Here is a 22168-nt window from a genome sequence, read left to right on the forward strand (position 1 = left end):
GGCTTCGAGTCATTTTAATCATCTTAACCATTCTTATGTGAATTCTGATTTAGTCGCCTCTTTTTTAGTACGTTAGAGAGGTAGATTCGTTTTTAATTATTTTTTTTTTACTTTGAAAAAGTATGCAGGGTTTTGCTAAGACGAAAGGGGAAAGCATCTGGTTCTTGCAAAAATGAGGATCTCTTCCCGTCACTTCTTGAAAGATTCCAGGGTACTGGCTTTGACGACGCCTAAAAAAGTTCCCCCTGATCTCAGTTGATATTTTTGCATCTGCATAGTCCTCAGGTTCTTGTTTCCCTGACAGTATGAGTACATCAGGTGCTGAAAATGACTGGTCTGTAAACGAAACTGAAACTGTAATTGTAGGTTAGCTCATACAGTGGCTCAAAAGACCTTCCAACTTGCTGCTAGACATAATTATAGCCATATGCCAATAATTTCTCTTTCTGAACTCTCACATTAAATGAAGACTGTTGTGTGTGGTAACAATGAACTAGGGGGATCAGGGAGATTTTAAAGATAGTGTAAAGACTGGTGCAGCAAAGAGGGGATAGGTTCATGGGTTTCTGGAACAAATGGGACAAATACAAGCAGGATAGGTTACACTTGATTGACAAGTCTTGAAAGAAGGGAACAGGGAGTAGGGAGATCCTATCCAACCATTTCTGGTGGGATCAGGAAATCCCACTACCAACAACATAATAACAACAGGGCCACACTAACAGCAAGCTTAAAGCAAGTAGCATCCATTCTTCAATGTTTATGCCTCAAAGCTGAAACCGTAAGGGTTAAACTGCAGGAACTGCAGAGATTCTTGACAATGTGACATCCACTCCAGAGGGTGAAAATTATGTCTGACCCTTGACAGAGCTGGTCTTCCTGGCCTGGTCGTTGTCCTCTATCTTGCTATTTTCCTACGTTATCTGGGCTTCTTCTGCTGTTCTCCATCTTGATTGTGCCTCCCCCTGAAAAGGAAGAGGTTTGGTGCATGTGGTTTGGATGTGACAGTTCTCTCTACCCTAAATCTTTAAAGCTTGAATCCGGTATTAGGGTAACAAATGAATTCGGGGTTAGTAGAAGAAGGAATGTGACACATCAGAAGCACAATGTTGAAAGGTACCAAAAATTTACTAAAATAAGTTTAATCACAAGAACATATGCCTTTGATGGTTTATGGAGAAATTTTAAAAAAATCATGAAGAGATCCCTCCATTGGCTGTGTAACAGGGATTAAGATTCAAAGATAGAAAAAGAAAATTTGCGATGGCTGAGAAAGCACAATGGAGCATTGCAACTGAGGCCAAAACTAATGCAGAGCATACTATAACAGTAATAAAACTGTAAAAACTCACGCTAATTGCATATAAAATAGTAGGGCATTAATAATAGAGGATGAAAATGAAATGGTCACCATGAGAACTGAATAAGGCACACAGGAATTTCACAAAAGAAGACCTCAATACGGAACGGGTGCTGTCAGTATTGGAAAACTTTAGAATTGGACCCTGAGGTTCTAAAGGGGTGAGGAAGGCTAGAATTATATAATTATCTGAACAAAGGTATTTGTGTAGATTTTTCTATCTTCTCATCAAGACAACGTGAGGAAGCAAAGAAAACAGCTAACAGGAAGCTTGGCTGTGCAGCAAAAATGTGGAATTTAAACCACATTCGGGAAGTTTTATAATGCTGGAGTAAGACCTCGTTTTGAATTTTGTTTTCACTTGGGGTCACCATGTCACAGGATGGGTATTGTAGCCCTAGAAACGGCTCAAAGGAGAACAACAGGAATGATCCTTCAGCCTGCGTGATTCTGTACATGAACAGGTTTAGGTGCTGAATCTCTTCAGTCCAGGGCAAAAGAGATGGGACTTTTGATACGAGTAAATAAAATCTTATGTGATACAAAAAAGGCCGAATCCAGAAGGTTATTTATCAGTCAGGTAGTGACACCAGGACACAGAATCACAACTGGAGACTAAATGGGAATAAATATAGGACGGAGAATTGGAAACCTACTTTTTTAAACAGAGAGTTCTGGATGTTTGAAAAAGACTTTCCAGCCAAGGTGGCTGAGACCCAACCTCTGGGCTCCTTCAAGAAAGAGAATCACTTAGCTTTTAAACTACATCTTAAGAGCAAGAAGGGCAGAATGTCCTCCTCTTGTTTGTACTGTAGCTCCTTATATACTCTGTGTGTCAAACTCCTGCTGGCCAGAGTTGCTCGTTTCATTAAAATCATGCAAGCACTAAGATGGATCGCTGAAAACATGTCTCCAGAGTGGTGAGCAACAGGCACCAGTCTTGTAAGAACTAGTCCTGTAGAAAAAAGCACAATTACAAACGTGTCTATGAAGTAGCACCTTGATTTAATAAGAAAAACTGAATGTTACCTTTAACAATCTAATAATTGCATAATACCTAATGGTCATAATTAAAATTGAAGCACTCTTTTTTACTAGATTGCCGCCATGCTTGTTTATAAAATAAAAACATTGCAAATACTGCTGTCTGCATCCAAAGATGCAAGATGGCTGCTTTGTTTGTAATCTTTCTTATGATCATACTCTAAAGAGTAATTTTTTGTCAGTTATTTTTTTGAGGTGTTAGTTCAGCTGTTTTTTTCCAATGTGAGTGAGACCTTAGCAATTACCTTTTTTTTTACATAAAAATGTTGGTACCCATTTCAACAGCTTGGTTTCCTGGTGCTAAGGGGGGTACAGGATCTTGCTCAGTGATAGAGCGCCAGGGTCTTCATCTGGGAATTGAACCTATGGCCTTCTGGTCTGGAGATTAGGGCCCTAACCTCTGCTCAACTCGTGAATATTAATTACGCAGTCTTATGCTATGTGTAGGACCCTTATAGTTTAAAGACCCTTTGACACCACAATTACGAATGTCTTTTTCTTATCTGTTTCTTTGTGGCAATATGTTGCTATGAACCAGCCAACAATACCTTTTTGTGTTTGGGCTGTAATTGTGAAACAAAAGCACATGGAGCAAAGTGAGACTTGGTGAACAGCAACACTCTATGGAGATGCCAGTACCCAGTATGTCATCGTTTTAAATTGGTGGGTTTTTCCTGTCAGACATTGGGCACGAAACGGCAGTTGTTACTCAAGACGGCACTTGAAAAGTCTAAAGAAGATCTTATCGCTTCCATCAGATGAGTAAGCAGGCCCTGCAGGTAGTGAGTGTTTCCAGCTCAGGAAACTGAGAAGGCCGATGAACAGGGGAATGTGAAATCTATAATTGGACTCGAACGTCTTCCTAGAAGGACTAACAGGGAGTCAATAAAAAAGGATGTGACTTATATTCGCACAGTTTGGTCTCTTGTAATAACAGGCACCAGCTAAACAAAAACTGCAACCAAGTAGTACCACGAGGATAACCTCAAAACCTCAGCCAATTAAACAATTTCCTGTTTATCTGTCTATTCTGGATTTTCAGTGTGCCAAGACTTGACCTCTAATGATAACTTTTGACAGCCAATTAATCAGACTGCAGCCGAAGGACCGGAATTAAAATCTGCACAACCTGTGTAAACAATCTGCAGGCGGTTAGGTTCGGACTTCTGGACTTCTGGACAGCGCTTTGTGCACTGCAGTCGTATGCTTAACAAAGCTATAAAAAAGTCTGAATTTCACATTTCAGTGTTGAGCTCCAGTTAGGCGTCTTATTTATTAGCAAAGGAACAAGTAGAGGTCAATTGATGCCATACCTGAGGAAGGCTACACATCTGAAATGCTGTTCCTCGTTTCTGTTTTTCAGAGTGGAATTACCCTTTACTTGTTCACTTGCAGCCAAAGCACACTAACACAGCTCCCCTCTTGAATGTCAAAATAATATGGTTATTGTGAATGCTTTCTCAAGTTGCCTGCATTTCACGTTGTTGTTGTGAGCTTTAAAAAGGAAGACTGGAACGACAGATCTTCACATCAGTTTGACCTGTAGCTTGTACATGTACTTGGAAATAGGTTGCAGAATTTTGTTTTTTTTCAGGCAGTTTCTGCATTTTCCTCTGTGAGATTTTAGAAACGCACATCTTTTATAAGCTGTAGTTAAGGTGTTTGACCTGTCTTCTGTACAGCAGTTATATTCTTTCTCCTAAATTTCGCTTTGTGCCGGTGGGGGGGTGTGTGGGTCTTGTTGGTGTCGTTTCAAAAGGGAAATATATAAAAAAGTATAATAAGAATAAACATTGTCACTTGCTCAGCAGAGGGAATACTCAAGGATGACAGCTCTCATCTTATCAAGGGTTCTGGGATTAACACTGTGCTGATTAAGGTAGTCTGTGTTTATTCACTACTGAGATCCCTTGAAGCAGACAAGCCTGTTTAAAGTGCTAATCTGATAGGCAGTTGTGTTGGGAGGATAGTTTACAAAGCTGGCAGCACGAGTTACATCTTTGTTAACCACATTAAGCTTGATGAAGTCAAATCACATTAAAAGGATGCCTTTAGGTGACAATATAATGCTCTGTTCGCAGTGTAAGCCAAACGTCAACAGTACATCCTCCAGCTGTAAGGTAGGTGGTATAAGAAAATCCATAGACATACTCTCTCAGTCAGCTGGTTTGTATCTTTTATATAATATACAATGCCAATGGAGATTGTTTCTGTGGTTTTAAAAGTAGTTTCCATAATAAATGAGACCTTAACTACAACATCAAATAAAAACTATTATAGGAAAAAGGGTCAATGGAAATTGTTTTTTTTTAAGTAATTCACAGTTTTTTGCACCCATTTCTCTGCATCTTAGGCTCAGCTGATACCCACCTGTCGAAAGTTGAAATTCAAATCAGTTTGTTTTTATATAGCGCCTTTCACGACAAGGTTGACAAAGCAAGTGACCATACATGTTGTGAAAACCGAACAGAAAAGACCAGAAGAAGAAAAAGACCTGATAATATTCTTCTGGAATGGAAGAATGAGTTGGCGGACAAACCTGAGTAAAATGCGTCTTGTCCTCTCCTTTCAGACACCTGTTGAAGAGGAGCCGGGTGAAGGCGATACAGAAAACGCGATCGTAAAAACGACAGAAGTAATTCGCTACGAGTACCATGTGGTCTACTCCTGCAGCTACCGTGTTCCAGTGCTGTACTTCAGAGCTTCCACCCTAGGTGCCCTGGATCCTTTCAAATCTTTCCATCTTTTTTTAGATCAGATAGATCACTTTATTGGCCATATACAATTTCTTGCATTAGCAATTTGTCTTTTCACATACCCCTGCTTGCTCTCAGTGAGACTCACAGACACACAGACAGGGAGAGAAGCTGGGGCTCAGGGTGCAGGGCCATTTATACAGCACCCCTGGAGCAGCTGGGTTTAAGGGCCTTGCTCAGGGGCCCAACGTAGTAGGATTCCTCTGCCGGCCGCGGGATTTGAACCGGCAACCTTCCAGCCACAGGCGCAGATCCTGAGCCACAGAGCCACCGCTCCACAAGGGACAGAAGGTTTGGTAACTGCTGCACAGGATGTCATAATCACATGTAATGTTTTACAGGGGTATGCTCAAATGACAGAACGTGTGCATAAAAGGTCAAGTCATTTTGTTAGCATTGTTTCTAGCTTTTTGTATGTCCTTGCGCAGGAAACCCATGCGAACACGGGGAGAGCATACAAATGCCAAGCAGATAGCACCCCAGGACTTGAATCCAGGGCCCCAGAAGTCATTAATAATCTTAGAAGGTTATTAACACCTTCTGTAAAGAAATGCCTAAACTGGGATTCAACTAAACAATACATATCCTGTGCAGACCATACAACTGTTTTGTTTTCCTTTTTTGACTGTGACTTTTTTCACAATCAAAGGAAGAAGGAAAGATCTGTTCAAAATACTTTAGATTCATTAAAATGGTCCTTGAATTCTGTGACTAATTTCTTTTGCTACAGCTCGTATTAAGATACGGTAGTCATTTTTGGAGTTGCAGCAATGGATTGTCAGTAATAGTATTAATTGTCATGCGAGTAGTGGTATTATGACTTTTCAGCACTACTTGCAGTAGTGTGTGAGGTGCAGAATTATGAGTTAATTGCCAACAGTAGTAGTAGAAGTTCAAGGAGCTGTATTAATTGCCAGTAGTAGTTACTACAGTAGTAGCGGTACGTAACGGTATCAGTAGTCAATAGTCTATAGGGTGGAGCAGTGGCTCTGTGGCTCAGGATCTGCCCTGTGGCTGGAAGGTTGCCGGTTCAAATCCCGCGGCCGGCAGAGGAATCCTACTCCGTTGGGCCCCTGAGCAAGGCCCTGAACCCCAGCTGCTCCAGGGGCGCTGTACAATAGCTGACCCTGCGCTCTGACCCCCAGCTTCTCTCCCTGTCTGTGTGTCTCATAGAGAGCAAGCTGGGGTACGCGAAAAAGATGAATTCCTAATGCAAGAAATGGTATATGGCCAATAAAGTGATCTTATCTTATCTTATCGTAGTGGCCGTGACTGTAGCAGTGGCAGTGATACTAGAAGTCTTACTAATGTTAGTGGCAGTGATTGGATATAGCAGTGTTTTGTGACTTTGAATTGTGTGCCTGTAACAGAGGGACGGCCGCTGGGCCTGGAGGAGATCTGGGCTGGTGTTCACGAGCACTACCGAGAGCGCCTACTGCAGGGCCCCTGGGACACCATAACACAGCAGGTAACCCTCTCCCCGTGCCTCCAGAGGCGAGCACGCGAACCCAACGTGCCGTCCGAGCTGTCGCTTCGTTTTCAGAAAGACGTCGTAAAAAAAACCAACAACAACCAGAACAGCGGGTTCCCTGGCTCTGAAACCCCGCGGGGCGTTTACGAAAACAAGTCGAGTTGAGTTTATGGCCGCACCAGGGTCCCCCCCCCCCCGTCTCCCTGGTTCTGTGTCTGGGTTTTGGGGCGGGGGGCGTGTTTTCGGAGGTGCTCTCAAGCCACGTTCCAGCAAGGCCTCGGGAGGCTCCCTGTCCTGCGGGGTCTCTAACCCCCCCACTAGGGCGGAGCGGTGGCTCTGTGGCTAAGGATCTGCGCCTGTGACTGGAAGGTTGCCGGTTCAAATCCCATAGCCAGCAGAGGAATCCTACTCCGTTGGGCCCCTGAGCAAGGCCCTTAACCCCAGCTGCTCCAGGGGCGCTGTACAATGGCAGACCCTGCGCTCTGACCCCAAGCTTCTCTTCCTGTCTGTGTGTCTGTGTCTCCATGGAGAAAAGCTGGGGTATGCGAAAAGATGAATTCCTAATGCAAGAAATTGTATAGGGCTAATAAAGAAACATTAAACATTAAACCTTGTCATGTGTGCCCGGGGGGGGGGCTCGCTTTTTATATACTGTAAATCGGCGGCGTTGCACAGCTGCGGAGTGAAATTCCGCAGGTCTCAGTGGGCACTTCCTCCTGGCTCACTATGACATCAGTTTGCAACACCTGGCGGGGGCGGGCGCTGGCGACGCCGACATGCCAAGGAAGTTAGTAACCGTTCACGGGCTGAGTCTTCTCGGGGGTGGGGGAAAAAACAAATCCTGTTTCTGTCCGAGACCTTTTTTTTTTGGGTACAGATCCAAATGTGGTGTTTTTGTCTGTTGCGTGCTCCGAGATCATCAAGAGGGCGCTTCGGGGAGAAAGACGATGCCCCCCTTTGCTAATAAAAGCTCCTGGAAGCTGTTTTGGGGATTCTTTGTACTGCCTCGCTTCTGCCTTCGAATGGAAGGTCTCGAGGCAAACCGTCTGAAAAGAGTCCCGAATCTGTAAGGAATATGTCTTGCTTTCCTTTCAGAGGGGGGCACGAAACATTTGTTACCATATTTTTCAGCAGTGATAAGTTAATCAAACCCCTTTAAACACTTAAAGGGCTTCAGCAGGGGTTAATCCTGACGCCTTCAGCAGTGAGACCTCTCGAGGATCAGTCCCCTATTGATCTGCTCAGTGACGTGAATGCAGATATGTATTCCTGGGGAGCATTTGCATTTCAATTGACTGCTTCTATTGTGATAGAGGATCAAAGGTGATTAACAATGAGAGCACTGGGGTGTTTAATAGGAAATGCAGAAAACAAATGCAATTTTGAGCTTCTCAAAGAAGCAGTCCAATTCTTTACATTTGCACGGCGACGGTAACAATTCCCCAGCTATATGAAATACAGAAACTGCACCTTAAACGTATTTGCATAACACTCTGCAGCTTCATTTTGATTTGTTATCGTCTGTGCATGAACTTTGCAATGAATTCCTTCCACATGTTTTCTTAAGATACAAAGGTGGCAAAGTTAAATTAGTGTCTTACTCCATCTGCCAGCGGTGCTTAATTATGACAAAAAGTAATTGTTTTCTAATCAGCACTGGAATGCCTATTTGTCAAATTAGAAATAGCCCATGTTATGCATTTTAATATTATTTGTCTGTCACAGGAAACGTCCATCTGGTTAACCTGAAAAGCTGCACGTTGTTTTCCCAGCAGAAAATCTCCCATGGCGTTGTGGGCTGCGAAGTGAGACATTTGGCTTCAGGCTGCATGTCTGAAGCCCCGGTGAAATGACACCCGCGGGCTTGCCGGCCTTGCGTTCGGGAGTCCGTGAATCGTTTGCGTTAATTATCGCCCGGCCACGCCGAGCGAGGCTAAGGACCCCACTCGTGCCTCTTCGCCTTCGTGAGCCTGCATTCCTCACAGCGGGGGCAGACCCACGCTGCAGTGCCTGCCAACGAGCCCCGAGAAGATGCTTCGTTTTGTGAATGAATCCGCGCCTCTCCAGAAAGGGCTGAGGGCTGTTGAGCTTTGACGCACGCGCCGTGACTCACCCGGACCAGCGGAGACGCAGGCGCCTGTGTAACGCTGGTGTTATTTTAGATCTATCCAGCCGCCCCAAGCCAGAGGAGCTCCCATGAGCTACTGACTCACTGGGGCCATCGGCAGCAGAAATGTGGCTCTGACTCAGCCAGCTTCCACTTGCACCCTCCTTCTGCAAGCAGCGCAGAATGATAATACTGAAATCTTCAGAGGGAATGCTATCTCTCAGGGCACAGTAGTGCCTGAGCCATTTCAGGACCCCTGTGCACTGTAAATGCACCCTAATAGATATTGATTTTCTACCTCTATATTGTGCTCAAGGGTATAATTTCAGTTTCAACATGAAACCCTTGTAATTTACATTCGGAGCCTGGGGAGGCAACTTGGTGTTGGTACAGTGACAAGGGTAAAGCGTGGTGCTGCTCAGCGCTGGAGTCATCAAAACTCACAGCTCGTCCACACAGACTTGCCACGAATAGAAATAAAACCCACGGCCACCTTAAAATAAGCTGAGAATCGTCCAGTGATTTCGCAGGGCGTTACTGAAGCCACCTACATTCCTGCACTTGAGAAATCATTTGAGAAATGCCCCCCTCCCCCCTCACCAAAAGAAAAACTGCCAGCGTGACGATAGGAGTTATTTAGCTTACAGATAAATAGAAATTAAGCTTCTGGATTTAAGTGAGGTTTCAAGCTGCATGTTTTTAACTGAAAAGGTTTAGGATTTGAAGAAAGGATATTAAGTGGGGGATCCTTTAGCGGGTCAGCTGCTGTGATCCCCGACTGGAGTTCAGGATAAGGCAAACAACCGTGTGCTGATGAGCTCTGAAATCCACACGGTTCCCCACTGCCTTTGTGCAGGGCGTCGGCGCTGGAAATGCTCGGATCAGCTGGGGTCTGCTAGGAGCCAGGCAGTCTTTACACCCTTTTTCTTCTGCAGGGTGGCAGAGATTTAGGAAGAGGAATGCTCCTTTAATGGCTTTCAACTTAAGATGCCATAGAGAAGTGGTGGCACACTTTGACATTGTGCAGGTTCTGCACATTTCGGTGCCAGAAAGGAGGGGTGTCATTGTTTCCATGTGTGTGAATGTGAAGATCAAGTCAGCAAATGTTCTGTAAATATAATACATTTCTTTTTACTGTAAGGGATTATTATATTACCTCTCTGTAACAAGCGCTTCTGAAACCACCTTCACCCTCTGCGCGTTTTGTTCATTTTGCGATTTCCAACCTAATGTCACTGAGGCTCCTGCCTGAGCCTGTGGATTGTCTCTGTGTTCTTAGCGTGGTACTGTACAGTATGTGTGTATGCATAACGGCAATTTTCAAGTGTTGTTTTTGAACCTTGAAACCAGCTTTCTTTGCTTTTCGAAATGTGCGGTTTTCAAGTTATGACTACGTACTATTTTTGAAATGGGTATAGTGAATTCAAAAACCATTAAAAACGGAGAAGTGGGGAGAGCAACCAAACGTGGACATCTTCATCCCAAAAGATGAGCGCACTGCAGCATGAGGTATTCCTTAAGTCACTCATATCCATTTTTAAACGAAGTGGCTGTTCAGGGATATTTAGTGGTTTGCTGTCTCTCACCAGGAACCTCAGATGAAGTAATCTTAGTATACTGCATACTGGCATCTGAAAGATCTCAGATGATTATAATTTTGGTCAAACTCTTGTGAGAACATCTTGAACCCACAGCGCAGAGGCAGAGAGCCAGAACACTTTAGGCAGCAAATTACTGGCTCTACATCAGGATCCTAAACCGTTTGGATTATGAAACTAACTTTTTTGTCAAGTAGAAGTTGACACTGTGAGAGCAAGTCACCGAAGTGGAATTGCTAAATTCCGCTGTGCTCCCGTGGGGAAACATGAATTTGTTTTCTTTCCTTAAAATCAGCCTTTACTCAGGGGGCACGTTAGTAGTCTAGACCTCAAAACCTTGGATTGAGGTCCGAGCCACTAGTGTCTGAGTTCAAATCATGTTAATGAACTCCTAAGTTAACTACTTTATTGCTCTCTGAAAGAAGGAAAAAAGACTCCCCGACCGCTCTGTTCTGGAGTTTTATCTACCCATTTGCGCAGGTTTTTGGAAAGGGGAGTGAGGTAATCGTACTTGTTTTGAGGAAAAGCGCTGGGTTTCTGACAGGTTCTACTGATAAGGCCGGGTTTGTGGATCGTAGTTTGAGCCCAGTAGCCCAGACTTCACCTCTTTGAGCCCGGTCTTTGTTATGATCCTGCTCTTACTTTTCTAGAGAGCATCATCTCTTAGTTAGCTCAAAGCTGCCACGGTCAAGTGAGCCCAGGTTAGTTTTCAAGCTTTTCCACCTCCTCCTCACACATAACCCATCACATCATCATCCAAACACATTACTATTAATTAATATAAAAACATAAGAAAGGTTAGAAACAAGAGGAGGCCTTTCAGCCCATCTGGCCCATTTAGTAGTTAGTAGGTAATTGATCCAAGGATCTCAGTCAGCTGGTTATGAATGTTGAAGCTCCAACAACATGGCTGGGCAGCTTGTTCCATACTCCCACAGTCCTTCAGGCAAACAAGTGCCTCCTGTTCTCGGTTTTATACAAGAAAAAAACATTAAACAAGCAAAACTTACTTCAGTGTTTGACTTGAATTTGCCTCGAAGTGCGCAGTCTCCTCATGCAGGCAGGAGCTGGTGGCAGTGACACACGGGGCCCCTGCTCGGCAGCTCTCGGGCCTTCTCTCTTCTTGTTCTTTGTGTCCGTCTGACTTGGAAACCACACACCGCTCCCCCACGGACTCAGAGCGTGACCTCTGTCTGTCTACACACCGAACGCCGTTTCTGCAGCACACAACGGACACGTAAACGTTTTAATTTGTTACTCATTTTTTATTTGTCTCATGTGCGACTCCGTGGCAGACTCTTTCATGTCTGAAGGCACACCGGTCGTGAAACGCTGACCCAGTTTATCGCTAGCTTTCCGCAAAAGAAAGAACCTAATTTATGACTTCTTGAACAGTTTGTGAGCTGGGCGTTTTATCGATAACGAATCACTCCACTCCTGCAGTTGAGACTCGCAGAACAATTAACAGATTAACAGACGGATCCCTCAGAGCCCTATTTGTGCGCGATTCTTGCTGGTCATTTCTCTCGCACTGGTCCGAAAGGTTAAAACATCAAGCGGTTAATTAACAGCGGTTTCCAGACCCGAGGTAGAAAATAAAAATAAACCTATTGGCAATTTCAGCTTAAAAAGAGGGACAAAAGGGAGTGAATTATTTTCATAGTATTTGCAAACCCCTTTTATGTAATTCTGTATTCAACTTTTATATCTGTACGTGCCAAAGACTGGTCAAAAATGCAAAGAGATCTGGTTGCTGTTTACATACCAGTCCTTTATAAAGCTCGTAAAGACACACCTGTGGGGAAAAGTCACGTCAGTGTTTAAATACTGTGCCTGTAAACAAGCTGGGAAGGCTCAGTATACTTATTGATGGCACTGAATAAGTCTGTTCTGTAAAAAATAAATACCTGTTGTAAAATCAAAATAAAATAAGTACATTGAGCCTTCCAGCTTGTTCTAAAATCAAGAATGCGTCAATTTGTCTTTCTGTGTACTGTTACAGTGGCATATCATTAAAAAATGGTTTGGGGTAAACACTTGTGAATTGCATGCTGTTGAAAACAACACTTGGAATTTCGGTGTGGAATGAATGCTGTTACACACTAATGTCCTGCTGAACGTCTTTAAAGCTGGGCACAGTACTTTGCTACAGCGCTAAAGCACAGAACAACCGTTGGACTGTTGTTTATGATGAAAATCCCATATTGGTGCTGACAGTTTTGTTGTGGCTCCGTGTTAATTGAAGAGATTTTCGTGAACTAGAATTCGCATCTGCGTTCGAGCAGCAGATGGTGGCGTTTATTTGAGACTGGCTTCTGAATGGTGCAAAGAGAGATGTTTAGAGAAGATGGGCAGGGTCGATATAAGGTCTGTGACTGCTGTCAGCCGTTATGACGTGGTGTCCAGTGTCCGCAGGCAGTGTGGGGTTTGGAGATGCTGCAATCCTGACCAGGATTTGAAGTACGAGAGGCCATCACTTCATCTAGCCCATCTGACAGTAGTTGATTGATCTGAAGATCTCATCCAGCACTTTCTTGAGAGGTGCCATGGGATCAGCTTTGGCAACACAGCCGGGCAATGCATTCTAGATTCCCATAATCCTTTGCGTTCAGTGTCTCCTGTTCTCAGTTTTAGCTGCACTTCCCCGTATAGTCATTTTCACTTGTGCCCTCTGGTTTGTGTTTCGATGTTCATTCTGGAAAATTTGGGAAAACAGCAACCAACTGTCTGGCATATGTGACCTAGACATGGATAGGGTGGAGTACGTGCAAGAGGCTTATTGGCTGCTTATTTTAACAATTGTTTTATTAATTCATTGAAGAAATCCAATACATGTACTGTATGGTAGGTTGAAATGTGTGAATGTAAATGGATGTGTTGCTGACCCAGCAATATATGTGGGGCTGTACTGATGTTTGCAATGTAAGTATAAGAGAAGTCCTGCTCAGGTGGCATTCTCTCTGAGTTTATGAAAAGCCGTTGTCATTCTTGATGATGATTATTTTCTAGTACAAAGTTTAGTATTGGCTAAACAAGCGAAATAAGCCCCTAAATGCCGAAGAGTGATTGAATGTATCAGGTGTTAATTACATTTCACTGGAGCCACCTACCCAAGATCATGTCCTTCTTTCTCTGAAGGTGACAGTGCACACTTGCAGAACCAGGCCCCAGCTGAGACAATCGCAACAGCTAGCGCCTGGCATTGGCCGTTCCTTTGGATGATTACTTTGTGCCACCCTCCACATTGGGTCTAGGTCTAAAATATCAGCCAAGTAAATGATCTGATCTTTTCAGTCATTTCATCGAATTCTATTACAAAGGCACATCTTGTTTTTGAGTTCAAGAACTGTATTACCCAGACTCCTCTCTGGCAAGGAACAGAGCCATTCGTGTGGTTGTCTTGGGTGCCTTGCTTGCAGTCGCTGCAAGCTATAGTACCGTTTCATCATCCCTGGGCTCCTCTGCTTGATAGTTTGTTTGCCTACTTCCTCCAGCTTGATGTTTCAAGCTCAGGGAAGACTCAGGTCCAGTGGGGTTGAGCTGGCCAGTCTGTGTTTGAAAGTTCGGCTTAGCTTTGGTTGCATGCTGAGGGCGTTGGCATGTTGTAAATAATGTTCTGACATTATTGGGCAGTGTCCTTTAATATGCTGAAGTGTCCCGATTCCCCCCATGTACCTGTTAAATTATTTTTCGGGGAAGAAAGGAGCGTGTTGATGATAATGGTGTAATTGTTCTTTTTCCTCCTAGAATATAGTTTCCTTAAATTGTTTTGATTCACGAGAACTGAGCGCACAAATGATCTCTAACTTACAGATGTGAATAGTATAATACATAAGTATATAAACACCACGTCTTGGATGGGCATTGAAATTGGCAGTGAGAAAGGTTGGCTTTATTGAAAGGGTGATATAAAGAGGGAAAACTACAGTACATGTGCAGAGGACCATTCAAGAGGGTAGCTTTTTTTAAACTTGTTTCTAGGGTGATTCTGAGTTTTTGTCTTGGGAATAAAAAGGATTGGAGCTTTTCTGTGTGTAAAACGAAAGGCCTACAGTGCTTGTTTGCTTCATTGTATGCAAGTTGTTTTACAGAAAATGTACAGATTTGTCGTTACAAACTGTTGTCTTGTCTGTTTGTAGGAGCATCCTCTCCTTGGGCAGCCTTTCTTCGCTCTCCATCCCTGTAGGACGCAGGAGTTTATGAGTCCTATAGTAACTGCAGCTAAAGGAGAAAACAGGTTGGTTTGTGTCTTTGTGCTGTTCCCTTACCTGAACAAGCAGCTTCTTGAGTCTTATGCACAAGATCCTCTTTTGGTTTTCAAAATTGTCATCTCAGCGTTTCTCCATTTTCTTGAATTGCCCTAATTCATTTCTAAGACTCTGGAGATGTAACCATGTAAGGTATTAAACCTTCTCTCCTTAAGAGAAAGCTTGATGAACAAGGAGCTACTGTAGCTGTTGAGCTGACCTGCAAACAGCATCATAAGGGAGCCTATCCTAGTCTCTCCGACCCTGGGTTTTATATTAGATCTTATATTGATAAGACAAGCTTCTCGGATCAAATGCTGGTGAGCAGCACTTATATACTGTATATAAACAGCAGTTAAAACGCAACTCCGTTTATGTGCTTCTTCCTCCCTGCAGGAGCCTGAATTACATCGCAGCCTGGCTGAGCGTGGTGGGGCCTGTGGTGGGTCTTTCCCTGCCGCTGAGCTACGCCACCGCGGCGTGGCCGAGCCCTGCTGCCCCAGACTGATGCGCCCGCGCCTGCGCCCTGCGGTGAGCCGGGGCTCCTCCAGAGAGCTCTTTACAGCCCGGTAACTTTCCAGCAGGCGTGCGACTTCTCAGAGACTGGCGCGGGCTTGTGCGTCCCAGAGGTGGAAGAAACGAACCTTCGCCTAAGGCGTGCACGGTTATAACGCTCCTGGCCTCCTGCTGCCAACCTTGCAACCTCTTTATAATAAGGGAAGTACAGTCTCCTCTTTAGTCTTGCCCCAAGACCCACAGGCATCTCTACCACCAGGTCTGTTTCAGAGGAATGCTGTCCTAACCGGACCCAAGGCAACACTGCTGTCTTTGTAGCAGCCAGAGGAGCCACTGGTCTGCTCTGCCAGTTCCTGGCCTCATCCCCCTGGGACCTCTTAATAGCTGCAGTTATTAGGGTGGCACAGTATACATAACGTTTCATTTTTTTTTTTCACACCCCTGCCATCGTTGACGTAGTGGTGCGACTCGAGTTGTTAGGTGGCCGTAGAGGAGGTGAAGCCGGCGGTCTGTGCTGGAAGGCAACCAACTGCGTGGGGTCTGAGCCGAAGTGAAGAGAAACGCGGACCGTTCGGTGCTCTAACGGAAGCCTCAAAGAAAGTCCCGGCCCGTTTCCGAGCTCGTCCCCTCCCGTGGAGGATGGGGGCCCTGGTGTCGGTGCCTAGCCATTCGAATTGTAAAAATTCCTTCTCTCATCCATCAGCTGACAGCGGCCTGGGAAGCGGAATGCTCCCGTGCCACACAGCAACCCTCAGTGGCGAGAAGGGGCGAGCTCTTCTGATTGCCTACATCTGGAAGTGAAATCAGAGGAGATCACAGCACCGTTGTGGCGGACGTGACTGAACAGATCGGGGGAGTGTGGGTGCCAAGCTCACACACGAGGGCGTGCCTCCCCCTACTGCCGGAGGAGAAAAACACAGCTCGGGAAGAGCCTCTCCAGCCTCGACTCTTGTGACGCAAGTTGAGCCTTGCTGTTCATCTTGAGCCGTCTTCCTTCTGGACAAGGACCCCCCAGGCTTGCGACGTAATTAGTCCTCCTGTAGGTAATCGGCTCTCAGATGTGCCTGTTCCATTCCACTGGAAAAGGAAAAACACCAGGGCTGATCACAACATCTGTAATGCAATGTTGTTCGATTTTTCCACAGACTTATCTTTCCACTATCTGAACACTAGCCTGTTCTCGGGATCAGGCAGGGTGCTGGGAGTGCTGGACTGCATGGGATCCTCAGTTTTATTTCACGTCGGTCAACCGAAAGAGCAAAAAAACAAAGTAGGTCTAACAGTGAAAGGATAAAACTGCTGCATTTCAATATGAATGTGTTTTTTTTTTATAGGAGAATAATACTACTACGAGAAGAATGATTAAAGTCAGACAGTTGGAAGCTGTGTGTTCAATGTCTGTTTCTGTGGTATTCTGTGCTCTAATCGCCTGGAGAGCCCCAGTGCAGATGGCTGAACCCCCGTAAAATACTGATCAATTAAGAGCTCTCTGGTCTTCAAGGGATGAAGGACACTCGGTTTAGTCCCACATGATCCCTGCATTACTTATTTTAATGGTCAATTAACTTCATGTGAACGGTGATCGATTTGTTCCAAGCCTGTTGAAACGAGTGGTCTGTGAAGACCTGCCGACTTGGGGCTCCCCAGCAGCGCGGAAAGAGACCCCTGTTCCTGAATGAACGCATAAAAAGTGTGATCAAAGCAAAATGACTTCTGAGAATGCTGTCATTTTCCTGGGACGCGGCAGGCAGAAGACAAAGGTGTGTGGGTTATCAATGGGACCCCAAGGCCCAGCAGGGGGACCGGGCTACTCCCTGCAAGTCGATTGGCTTGGGCATCGCCTGTTTCTGCCTTTTGGGTTTTCCTGTCCTGTTCTGGCACATATGGGAGAATACTGTAAAAGGACAGATCTGCGCAATTAACTGAGATGTGAATGTCAGCTACAGCAGGGCTCCAGTAGGAGTTTTTCTGTAAAAGAAAAGCGGGGTGCTGGGTGCAGATTCGCAGATGGGTTTTGGGAGAAAAGGTGACCCTATTCAACTGGCGTTTCACTTCGGTGACCACTGCTGCAAGGATTTATGACCGATTGAATTTAAAACTACCCTGTTGAGAATTCCAGTAAAGCAATGGAGTAGCCTTCTACCCCCAAATGTAAAAATAGTCACTATAAACACATGCTTATAATCCTGCAGCCGACTGGTGTTCTGTCCAGGGTGTGTCCTGCCTTGCCCCCGTTGCTTGCTGGGTGAGGGCTCCACCGTGACCCCGGAATTGAATAAAGAGTGTAGAAAATGGATGGATGGACATGCTTGTAATTTTGAATTTGGAGTACTTTTTAACATGTGACGGTTTTTAGCTTTCCCGTCGTTTATCTTCTCAAATAAAATTAAAATCATCTTGCGTCTGCAATAGACAAAATAAAACGGATGTACCGTGCGGCTCGGCGTGTAATAGAATTGACATCTGCAAAGCAACTCTGACATCTAGTGGCGGAGGTGGAACATTACAGTTTGCCCTGTTGAGTGGGGAAATGGTGATTCGACTACCGTACTGCTTCTTCTTGCAGATGGATTTTTAACTTCACCCGCACTACCCTCCCCTTGCACAGGCAGATATTTCATAGGAATATAAACATGATTAAAACGAGAGGCTAGCCCGTTTGGTAATTAATAGCTAATTGATCCAAGGATCTCACCCAGACATTTCTTGAAGGATTGTCTTTGAGGTTTTGAATACTAGAAGATAATTCCCTTCTGCCCTGGAAAAAATCCCGTTGCTCTTCTCTAGACTAATTCCGGAACAGCAATATCTTTAATGTAATGTTATGACTAAATTTGTAAAAAACTATACACTCCTTACTAGTGTATTATATAATTATAATATTATAATAATAATAATATATAATTATAATTATTGTTCACACCTGAGGAAGGCTCTATGGCCGAAACGTTTTCTTTCTTCTCTTTTCAGCATGGAATAAACCTATTACTTGATCCTTTGCAGCCTATGCATGCTGACGCAGCTACCCACCTGAACATAATGATAAAAAGACATCTCTTGACTTTCTTTAGGTCCTGTGCTTTTTGATATATCATGTGGGGCTAGCAGAACTTTGGGAAGTTTGTCTCAAAGGGTTTGCAAAGCTCATATTCTCTTTTATTTCAGGTTCAGCAGGAAGAACAGGAACTGAAAGTTTCAGGACATTTTAGTTACACGTTTGCACGTTTACACGTTGCAGCTCAAATAAACTGTGTTCTAGATGCTGTTTTTTAGGGCAAGTGGTAACTTCTAGATCCACTACTGTCTTTGGGTCTCTGAACAGAAACCCGTCACTTCTTTTAAAATATTCTGCAGACATCAGAAAACATATTTTGAACCTTTTTTTCCCCTGCCTATTGTAAACATTTTGTAAACAATGTGATTGATAAAGTTGTATCAGAACAAATTTGTATCTTTTCTTTATCACTGGAGTATTTTATAACTGAGAATTGTATTCTATTCAGAGAAACTTGAACATGCAATGGCTAGAGGTCAATACTGTGCAAAACCGTAACAGTAAAGATCCAGGCGCACTGATTGACAGTACAAATAGAGACCAGTATCCTTCCACAGATACATACTGTAGTTATTAGAGACTATAACGATTACAGTAATTGGAGGTCTCTATCTGCGCATCTCTTTACTATGTTGTTTCCAAAATGTCAAACTCTGATGTAATCTAAGCAATCTGGCTAAGAGTAAAAAGATCATGTATAGCTAACGCCAGTGAGTTATTTCTTCATTCCCTGCCCCCTGGGAGTGACCTTTTAAAAACAGGAAGTACTGTACTTTACTCCACAGCCTCTTGATCCCAGACCAGAAGGCTTCGAGTCAGATCAGTTTAGGAGTGATCTCATGTGAATGACGTGACAAAGGCCTTTGATTCTGTGAATTGCGAGGCACTCTTGAAAATCCTGCTGAAATACTGTACTCACGTTCTCCAAAATTAATCGGCATCTTACGTCCGCGTCATATTAATAAGCATGCAGAAATTCTCGCTAATAAATTCATTGCAGAGCCCTTTAAAGTCTGGACAGGAGTCAGACAGGGGTGTTACATCGCCCCTATAAAACCAAACTCAGTATCAAGTCCTGGGAGACTCCAGGTATTGCCCAAACCAGATGGAGGATGAATATATGGTAAAGAGGACAGCAGTTCGAGACCTAAAGATATCAGAACAAGGGAGTAAAGCGAGAGGAAGAGATAGTCTAGATTGTGCGGTTCACAGCCAGGTGCCTCCTGCAACGACACCTGCTTAACTTGTCACAGAGTGTGGATCCTGTATCAGTCCTACCAGTTCATGCAAGACAGTCATCATTGACTGCAGGGGATAGCTATTGAATTGTATGTCACACAAACCACTAGAGAAAGCTGACAAAGAGCTGGCACAATGAAGCTATTAAATTAAACAGGTGCAGTAGAGCTTCCAGATGAAAACGATTGTTGTTTCAGTATCTCTGGATGTGCAGCTGCCCCAGCGTTGTTTAGTGTCGATGCAGAGAGGACCAGTTGGGTAAAATTCCAGTTTTAAAATTCCCCCCCCCCCCTCTCTTTGTGCACCACAGGTACAGAAGCACACTCTGTAAATACACCAGCTCTCAAGGGCTGCAGCTGATCAGCTGGCGCAGAGGTGTGCTGTTTAATACAAACACAAGCTTGAGATTTACTTTGTGTCTGAGGAAGGGTGGCAAGGGCACTCAGATTTATTTCCAGTTAAATGGGCCTTGAATGGCAGAGCACAGTGATGTGCCGCTGTTAAACGGGCCCTGTCCTGGACATCGAAGGTTCCTGAGGCTTTGCGATTCCTTTATTCTTCATCAGTTAATGCTGGGCCAAAGGGATGAAAAAGCACAATGATTTTTGAGTAGCTATTAGTTTTGAATGAACCTGGTGGAGTGCACAAGCCAGAATGTCAAACCCAGCCCACCAGGCAGTTCCAGTGAGTGGGGCCACAGAACCCTTATCTGTACCGCCTGTAGTGCTGCAACAAAAATATATTTTTACGAATCTTAACAATTTGAGGCTCGTAGCTGAGTGTTTTAGTTTTCAAGAATTGTTTTAACTGGGTGGCAAGACTGTATGAGAATGTTCCACAAACTCAAGAAAAATAAAAGTTAACCAAAAAATTTTAAAAAAATCAGAATTGTGTATTCTTTCTTTAATTCTAAACGAAGTGTAGAACTTTCTCATGGTGACATACAGTACAGTACTGAGTGAAATTCCTCAGTACGTTACTTGAGCTGGCTCAAATAGTGTCATACAAGACAGATTTTATTAGGGAAATAAACTGTTCTCTACAGAAGGGATGAGGGGAGTTTAACAGGTTTGGTTCTAAGAATGCTTACAAATGGCTCCAACAGCATGGCTGGGCATCTTGTCCTGATCTCAGTTCTAAATTTACTACCCTGTAGTTTCTGTCTGTTTTCTTTGGTCCCTCTTTCGCCATTCGTTCCTTTGAGTATTTTGAATAATCAAAACCCTTCTGAAAGTCTAAAAATGTCAGATCATACTGTATGTTCTGGGTATGTCCCTTACTGCGGCTGTTTGCTCGAAGAATTCTAGCCAGTTTTGCAAAACAAGCCTTTTATAAATCGATGTTGACCATTCTCAAGGATCCTGCTACCTTGCAGATAATCTTCTACTTCACATGATCTTTTTAATAACCATTTAATAAGAAATAAAACGTAATGACCTATAATTGTTTGGTTTTGTCTCTGTTATTATGGATGGGCACTACATTGGCAGATGTACTTTCAATGGGTATTGACCCTATTCTGAGTGAGCAAATAAGGTAAACATGCAGTAGAAAGTGCTTTGTACAAGCAGTACCTGTTTTTTTGTAACCGTTTCTTGGTGTCTAATGTAGCATGCATTCGATAGGGCGTGAAGGTTTTGCGTTCAAGTTTATGAATGTGTGTAGTAATCCTCAGATCACCAGCAGAGGGAGCCAGCACCTTGATTATGAAGTAGTTCAGGTGGGGAGCTGCCTCAGGATGCGTAGGCCGCAAAGGAACAGGTAAAGGTTTATTCCATGCTGAAAAGAGAAGAAAGAGAACGCAACGTTTCTGGCGTGGAGCCTTCTTCTGGGCGCAGCGAGAACAGCTTGAACTACGTGTTGCCTTTCCTTTCACAAGGTTCGGAAACATTTACAGCCCAATTCCCTTCTGTGCTTCTTGTAGGATTGTCTTCCATCGCAGCTGTGATGTGGGTTACTGTGTATGAATGAATGGTGTATCCCATGTTCCCCATTGAATTTTGACAGGATTTGAGTTCTGAGAATTGTCCTGGCCCAGGCGGCCTGTCCACCTAATGCTGGTCAAGCCAGTGATGTTGTCTGCAATAGTCTCTACAGTTTCCATCCTCTCACATATCACTTTCCTGGTTGGCAAAATTTTTCATCCTGTACCCAGTTCTGCACTCAATTCGGGTTTATGGGTCACATTAACAGTTCTGTCCCCAAACCAGTTACTCTCTTATTTACAGACACTCTGTAAACCTGCACCTACGCCAACTAGTGTGATTTATTGTCCTCCGTAATGCGAGCAGGTTTGGGGGAATGGCAAAATCTGTTAGCACTGCTGCCTCATGAGTTTTGGTTTACATGAGTTTACTTCTCGGAAGGGATGACGTTTGTGTGTTCTCCCTGTGCACCTCACCTTACACCTTTTGGTGTTTAAAACTGTTCATAATAGCCAATCAATTATGGCTTGAAATGCTGTATCCTTCTCATATTGTATATTATATATTTAATGGCAAATAAAATAGGAAATAAAAATGTGATTGACTTTATGCCAGACAATAAAATACCAATTTCTCAGACCGGTTATTGAATATCAAATTTACAAATTTTGAATTAAGCACAAAAGCCCGAACTTGGTGAAAGTACTGTAGGTCGCCATGTTGTCGCAAACTTCTATTCAAGTTCTTACAGATAGTGATGCGATGAGGCCCTTCCTGCTCACTAGCCACCTTAACGACTAATGTGATTTACGAGCGTTGTGCAGCAGACATTTCACCACAGGTATGTTCC

The 22168-nt window shown here is 43.9% G+C and overlaps 1 protein-coding gene across 2 annotated transcripts in view; it reads left to right on the forward strand.

The window, feature by feature from the left end:
• atg10 (ATG10 autophagy related 10 homolog (S. cerevisiae)) overlaps nt 1-22168 on the forward strand; it is an 88064-nt gene that overhangs the window by 44822 nt on the left and 21074 nt on the right. The window contains exons 4-7 of one of the 2 annotated variants that reach the window (XM_069187507.1): nt 4977-5118; nt 6531-6628; nt 14476-14573; nt 14980-17395. In XM_069187507.1, coding sequence (XP_069043608.1) covers nt 4977-5118; nt 6531-6628; nt 14476-14573; nt 14980-15091 — 450 coding nt within the window. In that variant the 3' untranslated portion in view covers nt 15092-17395. Of the gene's footprint in view, nt 1-4976; nt 5119-6530; nt 6629-14475; nt 14574-14979; nt 17396-22168 lie in introns of those variants that run through there. The other variant, XM_069187505.1, reaches the window with a different exon arrangement.

This window comes from Lepisosteus oculatus, chromosome 3, assembly GCF_040954835.1.
Source record: "Lepisosteus oculatus isolate fLepOcu1 chromosome 3, fLepOcu1.hap2, whole genome shotgun sequence".
Classification (NCBI taxonomy): domain Eukaryota; kingdom Metazoa; phylum Chordata; class Actinopteri; order Semionotiformes; family Lepisosteidae; genus Lepisosteus; species Lepisosteus oculatus.